Raw genomic sequence first — 24,137 nt, forward strand, 5'->3', positions numbered from 1 at the left:
TTGAATAGAATGACAATGTCTATGGACCTTTCAGAAGTAATTTTCTAATTCCTATTTATTTGCAAGATGGTATTCCTGGAGAGGAAAAGATTCAATAAAAGTCTGTCCATATGAGAAAGGAAGTACACAACTATAAAATAAGTATTGTTTGACCTATTGAGGTAGATGACCCATAAACTATAAGAAATAGAAGAATAGCTCTTATTGGGTTAGGTGATTGATCAGAATATCCTCTCCCTGCTTTCCATTATAATTCCCCTAGCAAGTTTTATTTCTGGAGTTGCATGGCTTATTTTCTGGAAATGTATGTTGCCCCTCTGCTCAGATGGTAGCTAGGTGGTGAGGTTTGGGGTTAGGGATTGATTAGATCTGGTTCTAAGTGCTATGTATCTTGAGTAAGTCAATAAATGTATTGGGTTTGGATGCCTTGAAAACATGAAGATTCATTCAAGTCATTTTAGATAAGAGTTGGGCAAACACATCTGTAGGTAAAGAGAATTTTAATTTTCCAACTTTCTTTATTGTGAAGTCTATAGTTCCCCACTTCATTTTCTCCAAAGCAAAGGGCTGCATCATATTCTCCATTGCATTTTATGTAATAATAAAATGTAGCATGTGGCCTAATAGAAATTAGTTCCTCGGAATGGTTTGCTTTATGGGAAATGATAATTAAATGGAATGACCTCCGTGGTTCCTGTCTCTTATCCCTCAACATTGTATAACAGGTTTCTCACAGGAGAACTGTGTAATTATGACCTACTACGTTAATCTGTCTTGTTTCTAGACTATGGACTGCCTATACATCGAACTAAAATGGGTGGAGAGAGCTTGATTTCCCCTCCCAACAGTACCCTTAATTGAGGGTCTATTTAGGGTAGGCACATGCTAAATAAAGGCTTGGCTAATTGTATGTCCATTACGACCATAACCTTGTATGGTAGATACTATCACCACTTTGTGGATGACTTTGTAAGCATTTCATATATTATCTTATTCAATACTCACATCATGTGAGGTAGTAATAACTTCTATCTTTATTAAATAGATGAGGAAACAGGTTCTGAGGATTTAGGGAGCTAGCCCAAGGTCACATTGCTACTAAGTGCCAAAGCTGGATTTTAAAGCCTGTGACCTTTCCCAACTGTGCCATGTGATGACTCTGGATTTGCCTATTTCCAAATCAGAAACAGTGCACAGATGACCAGAAAGTGCCTGAGAGTGTCTTCCAAGCTGATCTTATGGTAGAAGTTTCATATCAATGATATTTCACTACAAGTTCTAGATGATATTTGCACAATTTTATTAAAGCAAAATATTTTAAATTAAATGTCTTTTTGTTGAGCTTGGCATTTGAAACCCATTTTCTCTCTTTCATAAATATATGCCTTTTTACCTCAACACGCTGCTATGTCAGTGTTGAGAAAAAAAGGAAACACAGAAAAGTAGGCCTCAGTTTACATATTCTAAAGCAGCATTGAATTCTAAGGGCCTGTTCACGGTTTTAAAAGGAAGGAATGATCTAATCATTTGACTTTCATGAAAGACCCAGGCACCTTCTGAATATAGGTTGGTTTGAACAAGATGGCCTTATGATGCCAGCCATTCTCTCACCTTCACAAATACCCTGTCAGAGGCAGACATCAACTCCTACCCCTCCATGGCCATGGAGGCATCATGTGTGGGTAAATAGCTTCACTCACAAAGTATAACTATACTGTGGAATTCATTGGCCATCACAGGCAGTGCTGGCACCAGCAGAGGAATTTTCAGATATTTTGCAAGCTGGTTGAGGTCGAATAACATGAATTCGCTTGAAATTGGCGATGGTGGGAGTATTTTACGCTATAGAAATCAAGTTACAGAAATATTACAGATCAGGCTTTGTTATTATTTCTTTTTTCTGGGAGCGAGTTCTGGTTGTTTGGTATTCACCAGCACAGGACCCATCAAAAGCCATTGGAGATAAAGACCTCATAAGGGCCTCATGATTTCAACCAGTTTCCATGCACATCTTGACTTATTTATTCCTAATTGTCTGATGAGAGGGCTGACGTGAGAACAGGGGTTTTATTGAAATGCCCCATGTATTAGATCATGTCAGTCTTTTTCACTCATCATCCTAACCAAGTGACTTTTCTGACCCCTCTTTTGAAAAGAGGAACTGTAAGTACCTGAGCATGTTTGACCAGAGCAGTGTCAATGCCATTGGAGCATTCGCCAGGCATAGATCCTTGCCTTTGGGATAGAAAGGGAAGATCTTGGGAACACAGTTGCACTTCGCTTTTCTGCCAATGAAATTGTATAACATTTAGGACCCTGTTCTTCAGCTTTGCCTAATCTTCTTTAAAATGGAAAATAGAACATTCACTTCTCAGTTGTCTCTCTCTATATGAAGAAAGACACTTGACACATTTAAGGATAATTGCTTTCTTATTTTAAAATTAAATGGACGTAAATTGGTTTTTTGTCAATTAAAAAGGAATGGATGTTATATTATCTGTAAATTACTCTCTTCAGAAAAGCCAAGAGAATCCACCACTGTAAATGTAGAAATACTTCTGAGAACTACAGTAGTAGTATTGCTGAAGGGACCAAGACATGTAGCTAAGTAAGTAGGTGATTTCTAATGTCACATATACCCTCCCTGAAGCTTCAACACTTTTAATTCTTATATTTTAACAGTAGAGAGTACCGATTGCTCAGGAAGCTGGTAGGGGCCTTTCACAGGTACACATACACACAGATACACAAATGCATATATCTATATGTATTCATCTTCCTTCTTCTTTCTTTTCCCTTCTTCTCGCCCAATTGCTGCTCACTCATTCTCTCTCTAGGAAAAAGTGTACATTTTAAAAAGTAGAAGTGGAAATGTGTATGCACTTATTAGGAGTGAGAAATAAAGTTGAAGGTAGAAGATGAGAACTCTTTAGACAATCTATGGCATCTCTCACAAGGCTCCTTCTCATGGCAGCTGTGCTTTGTATGGGGTGGCACAAAGCTCTACTATGATAATGCTTCACATTCAGGTTTCACTCATAGATTCTAAGCTCTTTGACAAACAACGGATGATTTGAGATTAAAGATGATGGATCTTGCTAAGTGAACCCCACTTGGTGCCTACTACTGGTCTACCAGCCTTGGGCCTTTAGGATAAATGAACATTGGAAATCAGACCAGGTGTGTCACTCCTAGGCTTCCCACTCACCCAGCCTACCTCCTTACTATGGCCAAGACCAGCTGGTGCTGGCTTAGCAATATTTATCAATTTTAAAGAGGGATGTTTGAGCCTAGGTTTGCTTAAGTCTTACTTGGCACTAACTGAAGGAAAATACACTCCAATACCAATGTCCTGTGCTTTAGGCAATACTTCTATCTCAAGGACCTAAAAGCAATAAAAGATACTCTGTCAACTTGTGATTTTCTAGACCATGAAGAGGAGTTGACTAAATCAGTTTGCATGAACTGCAAAGGTGGATTTCAGCAGTAACAGGCATGAAATGACTGTCTGGGACAGTTCTTAAAGACCAAACAATCGTACATTCAAGCAGAATGATGGGACAGTCGTGGCAGCCCTCAGAGTTATCATCTGAAAAAAATAAATAGAGAAAAGACACAATGTGATCCTTCCCAGTGAACTAAAAACAGAATTGAGAGTTAGAAACCAAAGTCCTAACTTCAGTGACAACTTAAATCATCTTTTCATGCATACTTCTGCCACCTTGTCACTTTTTCTACATTCCAAAAAAAAGTCACCATTTTTTTCTCAAAAGGATATGTGATTACTTTAGTGAGGATTGACTACATATCAAATATAAAAGTTGTGTACACTATCCCCATACAGGGTTTTCCTAAGCCTTGGTGCAGTTTTAAGTTATTATTATAATAATAATGAAACTTTCTGAATATGTAATTCCCAAAGTTTATGTTATCTTAGAATATCTGGAATTTTAGGTTGATGTGGAAGAATATTTTAGATGAAATTATTAAGTCCTTAAGAATGTTATGTGTATAAGCACACACAATACATATTTTTGTTCATAAAACAGGTCAAAACTAGGCTCTCTCTTTTATTTTTACTTGAATTTTGAATTGAAATGGCATTTCCAATTTTTTCTTATTAAAAATCACAAACAGTGAAATAAGCCAGTGAAAAAAAGACAAGTATCACATGATCTCACTCATGTGTGGAATCTAATGAACAAAATGAACTGTTGAATAAAATAGATCCAAAGACATAGAAGCATGGAACGGACTGAGGAATCTCAAAGAGAAGGTGGGGGTGGGTGGGAGGATGGGAGGAGATCAACCACAGAAAGAACTTATGTGCATATATGCATAACCCATGGACTCAAGCAATAGGTTGAGACCTGGGATGGGGGCAGGGGAAGGCTATAAGGGGTCAGTGGGAGAAAAAGGGGACATATGTAATGCTTTCAACAATAAACATTTTAAAAAATAGCACATACATTGTTACATTAAAATCTTTATCTGGCTGTACGTTAGGAATACTTTATTTAAGTTTACCAGGCTCAGCACAGACACACACACACACACACACACACACACACACACACACCTCTGGCTTACCCACCTCCATCAATGTTAGGTGGGTTAGCCATGGAAGTAGCATGCTTGGATTTGAAATCTCACTCTGCTACTTGCATGTGGGGTCTTGCAAATAATCACCTAACTTTTCCATGACTCAGTTTACTTTTATGAAGTCCTTGCATTCAGACTCAATCAGCTATAAAAATATTTTATCCTTGAAATTCTGGATATCTTTCATGAGAATATTATTCTTGCTTTTCTGATTCTTAATAATTTTAACTATGGTTGCTTCATCGTGTGTTCATGAAGATTAATTGAATTAATATCTGAAATGCACTTATGTAGTGTCTGACACAGCTATGTAAGTGCCTTTTTCTTTCGTTATGGTTATGTTCTCACTCTTATTTGTACAAAATTATCTTGTATCAATGGATATGCAGTTAGAACAAAACTTTTCCCCCAAGGGCATTTTGGTTTGTTACTCTGATTTGTTTCTTGCTCTCTCTTCTTCTTCTTTTTTTTTTTTTTTTGGAGGCACTCTATCTATGAAAAATAGATACATTGAGATGAAATATAGTCTGTTCAGGAAAGGATGCATTTAAATAGTTTGAAGGAAGAGTAGAAACTTATATTATCATCTTGAAAGTGTTGAGAGTCTAGCCCATTCTCTCTTCCATTCAACACAGTTACTGCATAATGTCCATGGGCATTGAAGACACAAAAGAGTCCTTGTCTATCATCTGGTGAGATTGAATGAGTCCAATAGTTAAATCAGGGGAGGAAATGTGGTCAATTAAATCACTCCCAAAAGAAAAGCTTTGTTCCAAATAGAAAATTATACGAGCTGATATTGGTTAATGCTGTGGGTGAGTTGTTAATTAGGAAAACCACTTGGTTTTATGTCATAAAAGAATGACTTTATTTCTTTAATGTTTGGTTCTTTTTTTATGTATTTAGTATTTTCTGAGCCCTTAGTTTATACCAAATATTATATCAGCAATTAGAGACATTAAGGTGAGCAAAAGAGACAAGACTTTTGCTCTCAAAGGGCTTGTTTACAGATCATGTAATTGTGAGTTAAATAAACAGGGAGATATGGTGGAGAGTAAATGAAATGTTGGTAGGGACTTTATTAAATAGAATAATCTTAAGAAAGCCCATTTGGAGCTCCAACTTAAAGAATGAGAATGAATCAGTCATTTGAAGATCTCAGGGAGGAACTTTCAGGAAGTGGGTGGAGCAAGAGAAACAGACCTTGAAGGTAGGGATGGGCCTGAAGTATGAGAGCAGAGGTCCTGCTATGGAGCAGAGCTCAGAACACCAAGTGGGCCTGCCTGGCGTGGCTCAGTGGTTGAGTATCGACCTATGAACCAAAAGGTCATGGTTAGATTCCCAGTCAAGGCACATGCTTGGGTAGCAGGCTTGATCTCCAGTGTGGGGCATGCAGGAGGCAGCCAATCAATAATTCTCACTCATCATTGATGTTTCTATCTCTCTCTCCCTCTTCTTTCCTATGTGAAATCAATAAAAATATATTTAAAAATAATAATAACCAGTTGTCAAGTCACAGGTGATTTCTGAGCCCTGCCTCCAGTTGGTAGGTCTGCATTTCTTCAAAGCTCCCAGGTGATGCAGGTGCTGCTGATTTGGGGCTGAAACTGTGAACACTGCTGTGTTAGAGAGGAATTAGAAGGAGGAAGGGATGCTGGAACACTGAGCTGGGGTGAGTAAAAGGAAATGAAGTTGGAGAAGGAAGTAAATGCCTAGCATCTTAGCCTGGAAAGGAGGTACCAGTGTAGGCTAAGATTGACAAAAGGTCATTGCAGGTCATCCTGGTCCTCACTGATGTGCTTTATCTTAGATGTGTACAATGTAGTCAGTGTTCAGGGATTATCAGATTCTACATGGCACTCCCCTTTTAATGCATGTGAAATAAATCCCATGGAACTTGGAAATTACCTACAGCTCCCTCTGTGTTTGAGTCCCCTGAGCAACCTTTGACAAATGGAACAGATTGCTCACTTTGCAGAGCACAGACGTTCTCCCACGCTTGTGTTTGAAAGTATGAGACACAGGCAAATCAGGCGGCTGCAATTCAGATCAGCTCAACATTTACAGAAACACTTGCTCTGCAGCTGGCAGAGCTATTTAGTGCAGCAAGGACACAGTGAAAGCATATTCTGTGATTTCTAACAGCAAGCAGCATTCCGTCTTTTGGGGATAAATAGCAACAACCCACATGAAACAATTAGAGGATTATGTAAGCAGAGGACAGTGCAATGTGTAATAAAGTGGAACATTATCATATGTGGACATTAATGAGGCAGATAAGTGTCCTGGCCACTACGAAGAGGGAGACTTGTTTAAAGTTCCTGGAGAATATTTCATAGGGAGGAGGCATTTGAACTGGTCCATGGAAACCAGTTAAAATTTGGCTGGAAGGGAGGGAAAGACATGGGAAAGCCTTTGTCTTCAGATTCAATCAAAATGCAAAGAATTCTTGTGTTTTCCCACTTTTTGCTATTCTGCTGTCTTTCAAGGGAAAGCCTTCCATGTGTTTCTAATTCTGAGTTCAACTGAATTACTAGCCCATTGTCTAGGGAGAGCTGTTTGGTCAGGGAGCCCCGTGGACTTCTCAGAAGCCTTTATCCTTTGAAGGAAGCTGTCCTGATTTGCCATTGTTAATGAGACTTGTACTACACAATACGCAAGTTTAAGACCCACTGAGAACATGACCATGTACCTCCTTTCATCTCCACATGGGGGAAGCCCATGGCATACAGCCCTTCAGAAACCCAGCAGCTGGGCTGCTCCCCCAGCGTTAGTAATTGTCTTGAACTTTCTTTTGTCACATCTTAACAGCTTTGTAATGGGAGTGATGGACTGTACTGCTTCCACCCTTCATGAATAAATATAAAATGTCTTGCCACCAGGAAGACGGACCCTTTGTAGTCATGCATTTCTTTTGCACATGCATCCTTAAGACCCTGCATACTTACATTTTAAAATCCTGTGCCTGTATGAGGCTTAGGTTGGAATTTGTGAAATGTGAACTTATTGCAATGTATATATTTTTACTCTATAAGTGGGTGTTTTCTTTTGGGGGGGGGGCTGTTTTTTTTAAAATATATTTTATTGATTTTTTACAGAGAGGAAGGGAGAGGGATAGAAAGCTAGAAACACCGATGAGAGAGAAACATCGATCAGCTGCCTCCTGCATACCCCCTACCGGGGATGTGCCCACAACCAAGGTACATGCCCTTGACCGGAATCGAACCTGGGACCTTTCAGTCCGCAGGCTGATGCTCTATCCACTGAGCAAAACCGGTTTTGGCTGGGGTTTTTTTGTGTTTGTTTTTTTTTTTAATCAGATCCTAGCTCATACATTGGATCACTCAAAGGGATAACTCCCTTTGCTGAGTCTCTCTGGGAAATTCATGGTTATCCTGAATATTAAGATATATCCTGTTAGTTAAGGTAATTTGAAAGGTGTAGGTTCAACTTTAATCCCAAGGTTAAGGCTAAATAGAGAAATGAGAAAGAGAGAATGATTAAAGAGAGGTCCTAGCCGACCTAAAAAGAGAGTTTAATGGCAATCTGAATGACAGAAATTGTCAAGCATTTTCACTTGCCCATTCTTATCCAGAAAATATTTTGAGAATGCCTCTCAAAAGATATGCTTATGTATAGTATATTATATACATGTATCATTATAGTTATGTTACTTGCATATGAAAGACACTCAGAAATAGAAATAATAAAGAATGTAACTTTTAAAATGAGCATCATTTCTGAGATTTTCTTTCCAAACTTCAAACAATTCTTTTGTATCCTCTGGTGTATTGGCACCCTGATTGAGTACACCCGTGTAAACCTATAGCAGCAGGCAGCATGGTGCTGTGCACTGGTTCTTAAATGTTAGTCTGCATCACAATTTCCTAGAAACTTGTGGAAACACAGATTTCTGCCTTCCCTCAAAACCTTTAATTCAGTAGGTCTGGGGTCAAACCCAATAATTTACATTTCTAACAACTTTCCAGGTGATGCTGGTCTGAGGACTGTACTTTAAAACCACTGAGGTAGTTGAGAGCTTGGGTCTCAGAATTAGTCTACTAAAGATGGACATGAGGATTATTTAATTATCAAATGTGTGACCTTGGGTAAATTATTTCACCTCTCTGAGCTTGGGTTTTATATCTGTGAAATGGTGGCCATCATATGTACTTACCTTTTAGAGCTATTGGAGAGCTTAATGAGACAAAGTGCTTAGGACTCAGAGCTTGTTACCTACAAAGAACCAATCAATACATGTTGGCTGCTATTTTCTCCTCCTCTGAATGATCATCAAACATCTTTTTAATGTTACAAAGTAGACTTTAGGGACATCTGTGCCTTAATTCATAAGAATCATAGGCATGTGATTTTCTGCTTTAGCATTATCCATGTAGAAAGGCCATGCCCAAGTGAGATCTCTTTCTAGTTGAATGGTAGAGATGAGGTTCTTTCACAAGGTCTGCCTAAAAGAGAACAGTGTGTTCAGCCCTCTCCCCTCTGTGTGTAACTGTTGGCAGTGTGTGGCTAAGTGTGTATTTCTGTCGTCTTTTGTATATACTAAATTCTTGTTGCATGATACAGAGTTGACTTTTTGGTGGTTGTGTCTTTGAATGTTTAGGGGCATGAGGATAGTACATTCAAGTTATTGTTTTGAATTTGATGAATTTTAACACTATTCTATCTACTTTTTCTTCTCTTCCTTTTTTTTTTTTATATGCATTACTAGGACCAAGTACAACCTGCCAGGAAGATTCATGTGCCAACCAGGGAGTCTGCATGCAGCAATGGGAAGGCTTCACCTGTGACTGTTCCATGACCTCATATTCTGGAAACCAGTGCAATGATCGTGAGTACAACCTTTTTATTCTTGGATTTTTTTTCAAAGAGTTCAGAGGTTTGGAGGGACATCATGTAAAAGGGTGGCTCTTCTGAAAGATTCATTAGCAATTTTCTCCTCCAGAGACTGGGAAAATAAATAACCAATGTTCTTTTGTGATTTCCTGGAGGTGATACTAGCACTGCTGGTGGACATACTTCAGTGCCATGGGAATCTGTAACCTGGGTCTCCACTTCTTTCTCATGTTATTGCCCTAACATGGCCACTCAAAGGTGAACAAACACTTGAAATTTCTGACTACTTATTGGAAAGAGATGTGTTAAAAAGCCCTGACTTTGTATGTCCTGCTGACCTTCTGATTTTCTAAATACAGCCAAAACTCATGGTGGGAGTTTGTTTTATGATCTGAACTCAGTCCGTTGGACCCTTGGTTTCATAAACAAGATGCATGATACTATCTGAGCAGACAGCAAAGCCATGGTATAGTTTTCCCATGTGTGAGTAGGTGTTAATTACAGCACCATCCCTATCATGGTTATTTGGTTTTCCTTGATTCCTTATTGCTCAACTTTTTTCCATGTGTGTAGTTGTCTCTTGTTCTTTTATTTTTTTCACCTTTCTCATAGTTTTTGGTCTTCAAATGGTCTGTCAGTCTCTTAAGATACATGAAGGAGAAACAAGTAAGGATTCTAGCAATGCAGAGAAAAAAATCTCTTGATACTCATTGATCCAAATGTAAGCATGAGCCTCTATATGTATAACACCTTCTCTGCAGAAGGTTTCAGCATCAGATTGCTCTTTCCAAGTATTTGTTCATATTGAAAGTCCAGTTTCCATATTTATGATTTGGAAATATGCTTCTGCTCTGAGACAGGCAGCTATGGACCCATCAGAGAACCTTGGAAATTTTGTTATATGCTCTTTCTTTCCCCTTCAATTTGTCTGCATATAACTCAATAGAAAGCCATTTTGCCCCTAAATGGTGGCCTAATGTTTTTTTTTATCCTCACAACTTTATTTCATATCACACATACACACCACTCCCAGTGGAAAACAGACTGCACACAGCACAGGCAAAAAGGTAAGTTGCTCTAACTGCGGTGAACACGCACAATCTTCAGAAGGTATGTATGTATTTTACTCTCATTGATAAGTTCCTATCTGTTCCTGAGGCAAGGCATTGTTTTCTGCTAAAACTGAGTGGGGATCTTTCCAGCTTTCTCTGATGTTTCTGATTTTATGTCTCAGTCAAGAATGAGGACTGTCACATCATCCAACTTGAACAACTTGTCGATATGTAATGAAGTTCTAGGATGAGGACTGGGGAAAATCAGCTTTCTTTTGAGACAGTAGCTTCTCATCCTTCAAAATGTTTCTAAGATATCCAGAGCTAATATAATATATTTTAGATTTTTATTCTATAAACTACAGGCCGAGTGCATGAATTCATACATCAGTGGGGTCCCTCAGGCTGCCCTGCAGGATCAGGCTGAAACCAGCTCTTCAACATCCCCTGAGGGGTCCTGAATCGCAAGAGGGCACAGGCCAGGCCGAGGGACCCCTCTGGTGCATGATTGGGGTGGGGAGAGATGCGAGAATTTGGACAGCCAGGGAGGGACCACAGGAGGGCCTCAGGACAAGTCCTGCCCATCTCAGTCCCCATCAGCCGGACCCCAGCAGCAAGCTAACCTACAGGTTGGAGTGCCCCACGCCCCTCCTCATGTCAGTGCACATATCATATCGAGCGGTTGAGCAGTCTTAGCATATCATTAGCATATTATGCTTTGATTGGTTGAACAGCTGACCAGTCAACCAGACACTTAGCATATTAAGCTTTTATTATATAGGATAATGCAGTTCTATTTTTGATTGTAGAAAACCTCTGAGCCCAAATCGCTGAAAGAATCCTCTTGTCCAGTCCCCTCTTGGAGAGTGGACCAGGGCTTCTGAAATTGGATAACTGTATGGACCTGGGAGCAAGTACATCTTAATTGTAGAATGACAAGAATGTATAAAATTAAGATACAGGATTATAGGATCTCACTATAAAGTTTGTATATAAACTTTTTTTGTTTGTTTTGTTTTGTTGCACTTGAGGCTGTGGGTGAATGTTTAATGAAACCCAACTAAATGAATCAAAATGATAGGCTAATTGTTACAGTCGGATGTCTCTTTATCTAATGCTTGACATTTAAAGTATGTGAGGGGAACTTCTCTTTTACAACCAGCTTCAGAATCAGTTTTTTCCACCTGGAAAATCAGCCTCACTACTTTACATCATAGATAATTGCTTTCAAGGTCAACCTTGACACTTAGAGTTGCAATTTGCTGCTTCACCTCACAAACATTTTCAAAACGAAGTTACCTGTTACTCTCTGTGCTTCCCTATGTTAGCAAATTCTTGGTGACTTACTTTGCATTAGGAATTGAGCATGTCAGCAGCACAGTTAAAAAAAAAAGGCTTATGATCATTGGCAAAAGTAGTGGGAAAAATGCAAGAAAGGAGAAGTGATGAAGTGAGTGAATTGAAGAAGAAGCAGGATGAAGGAGAAAGAATATAGAGCAAATCAGGGTTTGAGTCTTAGGCGAAAGAGCGAGGAGGCCATTGCTTTGGTAACATGCAGACCACAGGTGGCCTGGCTTTGATCTAAATAACAGAATCGTGGCACGGCATTGTAAGTGGGGTGTCATCAAGGAAGCTTGCCTTCATCCAATTCTTAGGAATAGTATATTTTCTAGAATGTTGTATATATCAAAAATAAATTGTATTCTTTAAGATGCTGTCATAAAACTACATTAATTCATTAGAGATTCAATCTAATGGCAAACAGCATTTTCTGGGTGGGATATGGTTTGGAGCTCTCATTTTCTATGAGCTTTTTCTCAGGAGATCAGATTGATCCAGTTATTGGAAATGAAGACATCTCAATTTATTATTGCACATCCAAGAATAGAAAATTGTTCAATAGGGAAATGGCTAGGCTATGTTATTTTCCAAAATAAAGTGCTCAATTCATCATGTGTAAGAAAGCTAATTTTATCTGGGGTTAACTTGCAAGTTTCTAAAGAAATGTTTGCATTTTAGAATCTTTTTTCCTTTTTCTAGCATTGGTTCTATCACTTAGAAACTTTTTTTTTCTCTTTTATTTATTCATTTTTTTGCCTGTTTGCCAAATTTGGCATTTGCTTGACAATTTTGAGTTACAGTTACATAAACCCATGAGTCAAGTTTACACTTAGAACTATATTTCATTTAGTATGAATAGACCAATCCTGGGTAGTTTTAACTTATTTTCTCATTCTCTGTGAAAGCATGTTGGATTGATGGAGGCAGTGAAGTGAATTCCAGGTTCATTCTTATGAAGATAGATGCAAAGCTGATATAGTGGATATGAAAGTATGAAATGCATTCATACCTTGTATAAGAGTGATTCCCTTGTATTAGATAGAAACAAAAATCTTAACATTGGAAACTAAAGTATAATTGATTTCTTAATTGTCTTATATGGTTTTATAACATGACTTTCCACTTCTTGTAATGATAAACTCATAAGGAGCTTCGTTTAGGTGACTCTTATGGCCATTTATAATGGATAAAAAACATCCCAAAAGCAATCTTGAGTTCATATAAGATCCCATGGGGTCAATCAATAACATTCACCAAAAGAAAATTTTTATTTCTTCTGAAATATTCAAAACAGAGTGGACCAACTTCTCAGAGATTGCATACCACCTGAACAACAACACAATATTGGGGTTATATTTTAAAAACAACATGAGAATGGGACCTTACAAGGATTCTTATAGGGGTATATTTGTTTTTAGATATTGGATTCCTATTGGTATTTTAAATCAGGACTGAGATCTGGACAGATTCAGTATATTGTAGTCATTATACATCATGCAAATTCAGAATCCCTTTTCCATATAATGAGGCCATGCCACCTCCATTGGCAGCCTATTATTGAATCTGCTTCTCTTTCAGAACATAGCAAAATGTTGCACAAAATCCAGCTCGCTTGTGCATACCCACACATACACAAAAGAGTTGTAATTTGTGGGGGAGTCTTTGAAAATAGCAATTTGAAACACCTCACATCTATCTTCACCACCATGGCTCCTTTTGTGCATGTTCATGACAACTGTTTTAAGTTGTATATAATTTTTGGATTTTGTTGCTTCTGTGCCTTGGAGAAGCAAATGTGGGACAGTCTGTGTGTGGCGCATGAGTTCTTAACACATATCATGTTCCTGGATTTAGAAATGGGCTCTGTTTTTAATGGGTTGCTGGGGTGAAGGAAGAGTAGGGGATAAATGTGGGTCCTCAGCCAACCCTCACCAGCCAGTTACCTGTGCTACATTGGTAGTTGTACATTGTAGGCTCCTTGCTGGAGAAATTGCTAGGTTCACACCAGCTTGTGATAATAGATGTTCTTTGCTGGCAACAAATCACTAGCAAGCAGCTCTGGATCGTGCAGACAGTGGAGTGTGAAGCGTCTTTTCAGACAGTTCTCTGCTGGAGAGGCTGTTAAGCTGCACTGTTGGCTATTGATTGGCCTTTTGCTTTTATTTATTGTGTGGGTTTATATATTTTTTTAATGTAGGTTGGCGTATTGATTAAATCTCTTAAAAACACATTTCCCATTCAGGCTTCAGAAAAGATAAACAATATATGCATGACTTTGTGTACAAACAAAGGGACAGACGTGTGTTCATTCTGTCTCGGATTCGTGTAGGTCCACTGGCATTATGTTATGAGCCCATGTAGTTGTTTGTACTGCAATGATTTCCAAGGGTATCAGACTATTATATGTCCATGCTTTTGGTTATGTGTTTCTTTCCTACCTCTGTTTTCAAGCTCTGCCTATCCAGTAAATAGGCCATATTTGAGAAGTTCACTATTAGGACAGTTGTTTTCTACTTAGGGCACACTTTATCATTTATTCATTCATTCACTCACCAGACATTTCTTATTTGGAGATATGATCATGAATAAGATACAGTCTTGTTCTCGAAGTCATTACAATCTAATGGGAGGAGACATATGAAAGTGCTTCAGTAGAAATATGAACAGTATATAGTGAGGGATCATAAAGTAGAATGACGTCAACTGTCTCTGTGGTTGAGACTCATCAGCAAGAGCTTCTGCTCATAGGAAGTTTTTATTGACAAATGAGTCCTGAAAAATTAGTAAGTACTTCCTAAGCAAATATGGTACCAAGGAGAGTTGGGAAGGAAAGACATAATTTGAGGGAGCAGAGAGAAATGTGCTACAGCCATGCTAATATTCTGGCTGTTTCCTGCATGTCTTTATTCTAAGCATTTGTATGGTTAAGATCACATTTTGTTTAAATGTTGTGCTCTGCTTTATTTTAACATTGTATGATATGTATTTTTCAAAAGGTAAAAAACATAAACAGATTTCCAGTTCTCCTTTAGTAGAATGTACATTATGGTGCTCACTGCTATGGGGAAGAATCCTCACGTTAAATCTATTACTTGGTCTCGAATGTGGCCTGATATGGTCCTAATCTTAATTTATTTCATTGAACCATTGATGGACATTTATCTTGGATATTTATTCACATTGAGTCAAATTTTTAAAAGGTTGATTTGTAATGTATATATGTTATCAAATTATAAAAGATGTCATAGCATAGTCATTATGTTGATTGGCTTTAGAATCAAACTGCTTCCAATGGGAATCCTAACTTTAATGCTGTGGAAATTGAATTAGCTTCTTGGCCTTTTTAAGCTTTGGTATAGCAGAGGAGTGTACTAGGTACTCAATACATTGGAGTAGTGATAGTTTTTATGATAACTAATAATATTAGACATGTGTCAAGTTTTTATTACGTTGCTGACTCTCTACTAGGACCTTTATAAATATGTCACCCCTTTCATCATTCCAAGTATCTAAGAAATACTATACTACTGTTGTCCTGATTTTTACAATATTTTAACAATGGGGGAAAAACCGAGGTCACAGAGGAAGAAACTGAGGGAGGACTTGAACCAGGTATGTCTGATATGAAAGCTCACATTTTTATTAGATTGGCTACTACTTACATTATTAGAAATAATAAAGGCTTAAAATATACATTAAATACTATACTAGAGTGGGCAAGTCCTCACAGACAAACAGATTATATTGGAATATAGGGTTTCTAAGAAAAACTCAGTGTTCTTGGTTATTAATTTTATCATATTGTAAAATTCTCAACACTTTAGATGTTTCTGTTTTAATACTGAAATGAGGCCATTTAGAATATCTTTAGATACTCTAGAATTAATAGAAGTAATAACCACCCATATTCTCAGATAGCCCAAATATTTATATTTTCATTCTCTATTGACCTAGATTTTATGATTTACATTTTTTAACTTTATTGCACTTCTAATATACATTTTAAAGCACAGTGGATGAGACCATTGGTAGGGACTGGATGGCTATGTTGAAATATTGACTGTCACTTAATACTTTGGACAAATTAATTTCTCTGTGTCTCTAAAATGTGGATATTTATAGGTCCTATCTAATTCTGAATGTTCTAAATTTAATTAATAATTCTGACATTTAGGACATTGCACATGTTAGCCTCTACTCTTTGATAGAATTTTCAAAAAGTTAAAACCATGACTTGTATAAATATAATTTGCATAAAGTAAAAAAACAGCTCTCATATAAATAGAGAATGCATATGTGCCAAATTTATTGAACTCTTTAATGGGGGAAACAGAAGGGTGTTAAAAATGTAAGCAGTATATTTATAGACATTAAAAAGAATATTAAAATACAAATTTAGTTTAAATATAAAACTTGTGAATATCTCACAGGACAAAAAGCCCTTAAACTTTGGTGTTATCTTCACTACTGAACATTATATCTCTAAAAAATAAATTTTGAAAATCTAAAGGTTCAGAGCCATCTTAAAGACTCTGGGCCCCAATTAATAGTAAATATCGATGTCAAACACAGGGACATTTCCAATAGAATTAAATATTTCTGGGTGCACATGTTAAACAGTGTCCCTATATGACATTAAAAGAACACAGGGCTCTCTCCTAGCCTTTCTTCTAGGTTTTGGATAATTTTTATTAACAGCATTATGATCTATTTAATTTCACATCTATTTTTACCTGAATACCTCTCTCATACACAATTACCTTTAAATATATCTATATACTAGAGGGCCTGTGCATGAATTCGTGCATTAGTGGGGTCCCTTGACCTGGCTGGTGATCATGCTGATCAGGGACCGATGGGGGCCAGGTGTCGGGAGAGGGACCGCTGGAGGGCTCCAGGGTGTGTCTGGCCCTCTTGCCCAGTCCGGATCAGCAGGACCCCAGCAGCAAGCTAACCTACTGGAGTGCCTGCCCCCTGGTGGTCAGTGTGTGTCATAGCAACCACTTGGTCAGACACTTAGCACATTACGCTTTTATTATATAGAGTTTCTATATATCTATATATGTATATCTATATATGTATATATATGTATATCTATATCTATTTCTATATCTATATATCTAGAGAGAGAGAAAGAGAGAGAGAGGAAGTGAGAGGGAGAGAGAGAGAGAAACATCAATGATGAGAGAATCATTGATCGATTGACTATTTCCCACATGCCCCTCATTAGGGATTAAGCCCACAATCCGGGCACTTGCCCTGACTGGGAATCCCACTGTGACCTCCTGGTTCATAGGTCAACACTCTGAGCCACACCAGCCAGGCTACACAATTACCTTTTACTTTTTAACCACTTAACTGCATGCCAATCACTGTGCTGAATTCTTTATATCATTTTATCCTTTAAACAACCCTTGAAAGTAGATGCTATTATGATTCCTGTTTATGAGGGAACTAAGACACGGAGATGGCGAATGATTTCCTGAAGGTCACAAAACGATTAGGTTGGCGGACAAAGATTCAGAGTTATGTTTGTCTGAACAATAAGTCTGCACTCTTAACTACCAATGTCTTCTGAGCTCCTCAAAGGAACTTCTTAATGAAAACTCACCTGAACACATAGGGATTTCAGTTCACATCAGCCGCAGAGCTTTATTAACATTTATTGCATCAATTATACTGTCGTTTCTAGTGTGTACATTATTATTAGGGAAATATATAATTTTCACTTTACTTCATTTATTTTAAATAAGGGCATCATTTTCTTTTTAGGACTGATCTGCTCAGATAAAGAGATCAGAAGTTGCATCCAACAGTATATTTTGCAAGTTTGTTAGGTCAAGGGAGTAGGAGTCCTCAGGAGTCGCTGAGGCTGGGAGGAGCAGCCAGGTACCACAAAGGCAGGATCCAGAGAGCAAGACAGATACAAAAGGAGCATTCAAGAGCAGTAACGGGCAGTAACAAAGGTAATGCCTGAACTTAGTTCATTGCATCCAGTTTTTATTTCTGGGCCCACAGATATTCAGTGTAGCTGACAGTATGTAAGGGGATGGTAGTTGAACCCAGTGTCTTCTCAGAACAAGGATAAAAGTGCTGATATCCTTGAGAGCAGTGTCATAGAAGTGTTTTAGCTATTTGTTCATGGGAGTTACTCTTGTTTACATATGCCCCTGATTGCAAGAAGGATGATTTTGTACCTCAAACCTGCTGTACTACTGACATTAATACACATGCAATATCAAACAGTTTCAGTGAGAGCCTGGACTGCTTGGAGCTTTTGTTTTGCACAACTCTCCATAAATATGAACCAAAACTCATAGGTAAAATATTAGTTTCTGCAAATCCCAGTTGACACTTGGACCCATGGTTCAAGGAGAAATAGTCTCCACAATTCAGAGTCCTGTAGCTTGTTTGGGATGATGCCGAGTTGTTGGAATCTGTGGCCTCACTAATTTCATTTCAGCCATCTTCAGTGTGCTATATTTGTAGACCATTTTTATTGCTTATATTTAATTATAGCCCATTTATTTCTTGTGTGCTTGGACAGTTACTTATTGATGGTGTTGGCAGTAATCCACTGAGAGCCTATTGGTTCACAGAAGATAATTTTATATTACCTTGTTAGTCACATACAGGTACAATCTCAATGTATTTTTCAATACAGACTTATAATTTCCTACATTTATTTTCCTCTACATTTATTTGCATTTACATGCATAGGCAAGAAAGATGTAAACAACTTTATCTTCTCTTGTAAAATAGGGTAATAAATATAATTTGGTTTCCTGTCCTTATTTTTCCCCCTGAACCTTTTTGGAGGAGAGGTGGGGGTGGGGGGAGGCATGAACATCCCAGTTAAGATAAAGCACAGTTCCATCTTCCCAGAAGTTCTCTTCATGCCTTTTCATTAACCCTGCTCTTTAAGGTCACTACTGTTTAAATTTGCATCAGTAGGCATGAGTTTTGTCTGTTTATTTTATTTTATATTTGTTAATCCTCATTAAAGGGGTATTTTTTTCCATTGCTTTTCAGAAAGAGTGGAAGGGAGGAAGAGGGAGAGGGAGGGAGAGAGAGAGAGAAACATCAATGTGAGAGAGATACATCAACTGGTTGCCTCCCTTATGTGCCCCGACTCACAACTCAAGTATGTGCCCTTGACCGGGGATTGAGCCTATGACCTTTCAGTGCATGGGAGAACACTCTAACCACTGAAAAGCACTGGCCAGCACCATTCTTGAATACACATAAATGGAATTATATAGTATGTGATCTTTGATTTCTGTTTCTCTAGAACCATGGAATGTTTTTAAGATTTATCCATGCTGCTGTGTTTTAGCTGCCTTACTCTCCTGGGCCTCACTCAGCTTCATCTACTCATCTGCAGGAGTTAGCCTGAAATTTCCCTGCTTCATGGGCAAATCTTTCTCACAAGGCAGCACACTGGGGCCGGGTGAGGACTCATCTTAGTTGTATTCATCCTCTAGAAATTGCTGTCCTCCTTTGCCTGATGTCCAGTGCCTTGCAAGCTGTTGTTTCACATTTCTGGTCCTTTTCCTGATGGGTTGAGGTCAATTGTAGATCTGATCTTTATCACTCTATGTAGGTTGGAAGTGGACATCAGCCCATTGCTTTTGACCTGTCTTTGCCTTTACACTTTGAGATTGGGGGAGGGATGACTATATAACCCACAGTGTTCTGTGTTTTAAGCCATTACCTCCTAGGGATGATTTTAAGCTTTGCATCAGTTCCAGAACAGCCTTGCCAATATAGAATATTCTGGAACCTGTCTTTTAAAAAAATATTATTATTATTACTTAATCAGAGATGAAGGGAGAGAGAGAAAGAGATAGAAACATTAATGGTGAGAGAATCATTGATCAGCTGCCTCCTGCACGCCCCCCACTGGGGATCGCGCCCACCACCTGGGCTTGTGTTCTTGACCGGAATTGAACCTGGGATCTTTCATTCTGCAGGCTGGCTCTATCCACTGAGCAAACCGGCTAGGGCTGGAACCTGTCTTTTTGGAATCAGGGAGGTGGTGGGGGGAGATCCTGCAACTCCAGTTATGGGCCTTATACAGTCAAGGAGCCTTGTACAGCCACAGAGACTGCACACAGCTAGTTAAATTCCTGCGACTGTCTCTCCATCAAGTGTTTCTTTATCTGAGTTTCTTGTATGAGGTCCTCATTGCTTTTTCCCTCTGGTTCTTCTGATAATGCTTGATTAAACTCAGTGGGTGCAGGGATTGATTTGATTATTGCAGCTCGTTGTTCTTATTTTCTTTACCTAGAATGATGGTTTCTTTTCTCACTTACCTTTATTCTGTGGATCTTTGCCACCTGATCCATGTCTCTTTGCCAAATTAAATTAAGAAGTATTTTAAACAAAACTTTTGGAGACTTCAGGAAAGTGGAAGTCTTTCTATGCCAGGGAGTGTTTTGGTCCTTGACTATCCTCATCTTGATCTTCAGACTCTTGTGGGGACTTATTATTTTGATTCGTGTCTACAAAACATATGAGGGGACTTTACATAGTTGATGGTTTTAATTTTAACTCATTTTTAAAATAATTAACATTATACACGCTCACTGTTGAAAGTCTGGAAGCTGCATAAAAGCACAAAGCAGTAGAAAAAACACGCATGATTTTACCAATTATTTATATAACCTTGTTTCAGAATATGCATGGTGTCAAGCATATAATAGATGTTTAAAATATATTTGCGGGGTGAATGACTGAGCTTTGCGTATTTTCCAAGCCTTAGTTGTACAAAAGTCCTAGTGTTCTTTTCATGAAATAAATAGCATTTCTACCAGGACTAGGTGTTTTCTTGCCAGAAAGAATGCTTTTAGGCATGCAGGAGTTATAATGAGCATCCCAATGTACAATTTTCTTCTTCAGATGAAAATGAAAATGTCAAGATGTTTTTGTTTCTTTTCTCTCTTGCCCTTGTTCCTTCTCACAGAAAGCCTTGCAGTTTCTGAGCAGTTACAATACATTGGTTTTGGAGTGGATTGTAATTGAAGGGGAAAGGCCCTCATACTGTATATGTGGAAGGAGCCACTTGGGTATTAGTTTTTTTCTGTGGTATCCACTTCCAAAGCGACATTGTGGTTTATTTCACATGGAAAGATTTATTTTAACTCTCTAGTACGTTGAAGATCTAGTGAGATAGTACTCATCTACTTTAACATCACTCATCAATTTCTGCTGAGTTTAATGTTGACCAAAACTAGTACCAGCTGATTGAAGAACATCAATGGACTGTAACTAAAGAAATATAAAACACAAAGGTTTCTTGATTTTTGTACATCCTGGGTTGCAAAAATTTTATATCTCTTCAGGAGAATTTTGCCAAATGTGGTAAAATCTTTGCAACCACTCTCAAGAGTCTCGATAGGAAATAATAGCATGCCAGTCTGGGCATTATTTCCTAATAAATTCACTCAATGCTTTTTGTAATCAGCCCTCAACTAAAAATAAAGTTGCAATTTTACCTGCATATCCTTCCATAAATATAACCAAATAAATATTTATATAAATAAAAATAAGCACATGTGCATATATACACTATAAATAAATAAATGTTTCCTTTCAGATTTTTCCCCCAGTTACTCTGAAATAAATTTTCTATCCAAATACCTTTGTTTCTGTGTCTTACAGGGTCATGTGTGAACTTTTTGTTGCGTCTCAATCAAATGGCAAGTTGTGTATTTCTGTAATTGTAAAGGTAGTATGTCAGCCTGGGCCCCAGATAAGGTATTTGGCAGAAAGTCCCTTTATCCCATCTGAATATCCAGTAGTTAGAGTATAATTTTTTTTCTCTGAAAAAGGATTTAGAAAGGGGGACGTCATCTGGTATTTATTTATCCTTAAGAATAATCTTCCTGTCGCCTCTCCCTGCCTACAGTCCCCAAATGGTTCCCACATGCTGGCTCTCAAGTATGTCATCTAGTTAAAGCCACATTAGTGCCCTGGCACCGGGGCCTTTGGAGAAGGGCCTACAGCTCAAACACTTAACATCACACATGTCTGTTGTCCCCAACTCATAAAAAATCCTGAGAACAGAGCCAATGGAAAAGGAAATATTAAAACAAGTGAGTTTAGCCAAAAAAACTCTTGGTATTGGTAGAGGCTTTATTCCAATCCCCACAACATACCACATGTATTTCCAACCTCGAACATATTTAATTTGCATTTGGATTAATTTAGCATATTTTCCTTCCATATAAAGGTTAATGAACGATAAACACAGCTCTAACCAAATCTCAGAGTTATTTCCCAGTGTGGGGTAACATTTTGCATTTAGTTATATTTGGTTTCCTAGGTAATATTTAATTGTGGCTATACTTTCTAAAGCTGCATCTCTTGTCACAGGGAATGTTTTGGTGGCAGATTCTTCAGACACAGAGCAAGGCAGGGAAGAGTGTTGCGTGGAAACTCTCTTGAAGCCATGCTATTGAGAATTAGCTGGGCAACATAGGGTGTGTTACAAAACGATTCTCCTGCTGCTTCCTTTGGCAGTCTTTGAGCTCCCCGCTGTTGGCCTCCCTGCTGTCATTTCTGAAATCGGTCCTGTGTATTGGTTCCAGATTAATCTTCCTGAGACTTTTTTTTTCTTATGACCCCTCTGCTGATGAACCTCCTATGGATCCCCCTTATTGCAGTGCCAGCCCTACTCTTGGTTTTGAAGGCCACCGATCATCTGCTCTCGTGAATCCCATTTCCTTTCATATTCATGGGGTCCTCTGTCGGCTGTCCGTACTGTCGCTAGCATATTCTGTCATCATGCCTCCGTGCCCTTGCTGCTCTAGTTTCTCCCCTGGAATATTTTCCCTCTTTACCTAGCTATTCAAATTCTATACAGTCTTTAGGGTCCAGCCCATCTCACCTACTCCTTTGAGTTTTCTCTGCCCACTTTAGTTCATAATGATCTCTCTCCAAAATCCCATTGCATTTAGATTCAGAACTAAGAGAATGCATTGTTCAGCCTCTAAATGGGGTTTTTTATGAACTTGAGAGTAAAAGGTAGGCTCAGATCCTGGTCCTTTTCTTCCTAGCTAGGTGGTCTTGGGCAATTAATGCAACAAAATCTTAAAAATGTACTAGTACCTTACAAAAGTCCTGGTTTTGTTAATGAAATTAGAACTAATAGATATAAACTATAGTGTTGGACTTAGGAAAGAGTATTTTTAAGGTTCCAAGTAGCAGCTTAAGTTCAAAATATAAAACTTCTGTTAAAGAAAAATGTCACTGATAAATAAAATAAGTAGAATTTTTAGTAGGTTCATTCTCACTGTTTGTGTGTATGCACTATATTTCCTAGAGAACCAGTGTGCCTACAGTGGTGACTATACTTTCCTCTAGAGTAGATGTTAACTGTGTGTTGGGTGGATGTGGATGGTAGGGTTACTGGGATTAGATTATTCAATTAGCACTGATGTTCTGTATGTTCTAATTTTAAATCTAAACATATTCTTGATTATGGGTCTGTACAAATCAACCAAAACCCAAGGAAGTTTCAGAAGACCTGTCTTTCCTGGCAATATCCTGATTTTTAAAGACAGTACTTCCACAGGGTCCCAGAGCACACCAAGGTATTCTGGTTCCCTCAGAATCTCGTGTCCTATTTTTGATTCTTTCCTGGAATAGAGAAAAATCACTGGCCAGTGAATCTTTGGTTCTTGTCACTTATGAGACTGAGGGAACCAAACCATAATCTTTACAGCCTCCATTACTACCAGACATCTCAATACATAATCTAAACTTTGTACACAGTAACTCATTTTTTTTTAGTAACTAATTTTTAAGTCATTCATTTGTAGTAGTAAAATGCAACCTAATTTAGCTTTCACAATGAATTATTTACAACAGATGATTTTACTGGCACCTCTCCTCAGTCAACACTTCAAAACTCTATGAGCCTGAGGCTCTGAGGCATTTGAACATGAGGCCAAGTGGTGGAAACCCATGGCCAACCTCTTGTTCCCTGCTCACTCTTGACAGAAAAAAATCAGAGGACTATGGAGTTGCTGGTTTATTATCTGAGCAGCCTCATGTGCAAATTATTGCCTTCCATGGGAAGATGGCTGCTTATTGGTCTCCAGTGGAGTTCAGCTGAACAAGAAGCTATGTCTCAGTAACGTTATTACAGACCCATTACCAGGAATCCTCCATAATGGCTCAGCTGAGGACCACTGGGGGATCAGACCACATCTTAATTGTTATTTTGATAATCAGCTCCAATGAACAGAATAGTATTAGCTCTTTGGAACCTATGAAGTTGAT

General features: G+C 38.2%; 1 protein-coding gene across 14 annotated transcripts in view; it reads left to right on the forward strand.

Annotated features, from left to right (window-relative positions):
• Positions 1-24,137, forward strand: part of NRXN3 (neurexin 3) — a gene marked incomplete at both ends in the record, with an annotated part of 1,469,510 nt that overhangs the window by 650,214 nt on the left and 795,159 nt on the right. For all 14 annotated transcript variants that reach the window (XM_079767585.1, XM_079767570.1, XM_079767583.1 and 11 more), the window contains one exon: positions 9,332-9,451. In XM_079767585.1, coding sequence (XP_079623711.1) covers positions 9,332-9,451 — 120 coding nt within the window. The remainder of the gene's footprint in view (positions 1-9,331; positions 9,452-24,137) is intronic.

Source organism: Cnephaeus nilssonii (assembly GCF_951640355.1).
Source record: "Cnephaeus nilssonii genome assembly, chromosome: 4".
NCBI lineage: Eukaryota > Metazoa > Chordata > Mammalia > Chiroptera > Vespertilionidae > Cnephaeus > Cnephaeus nilssonii.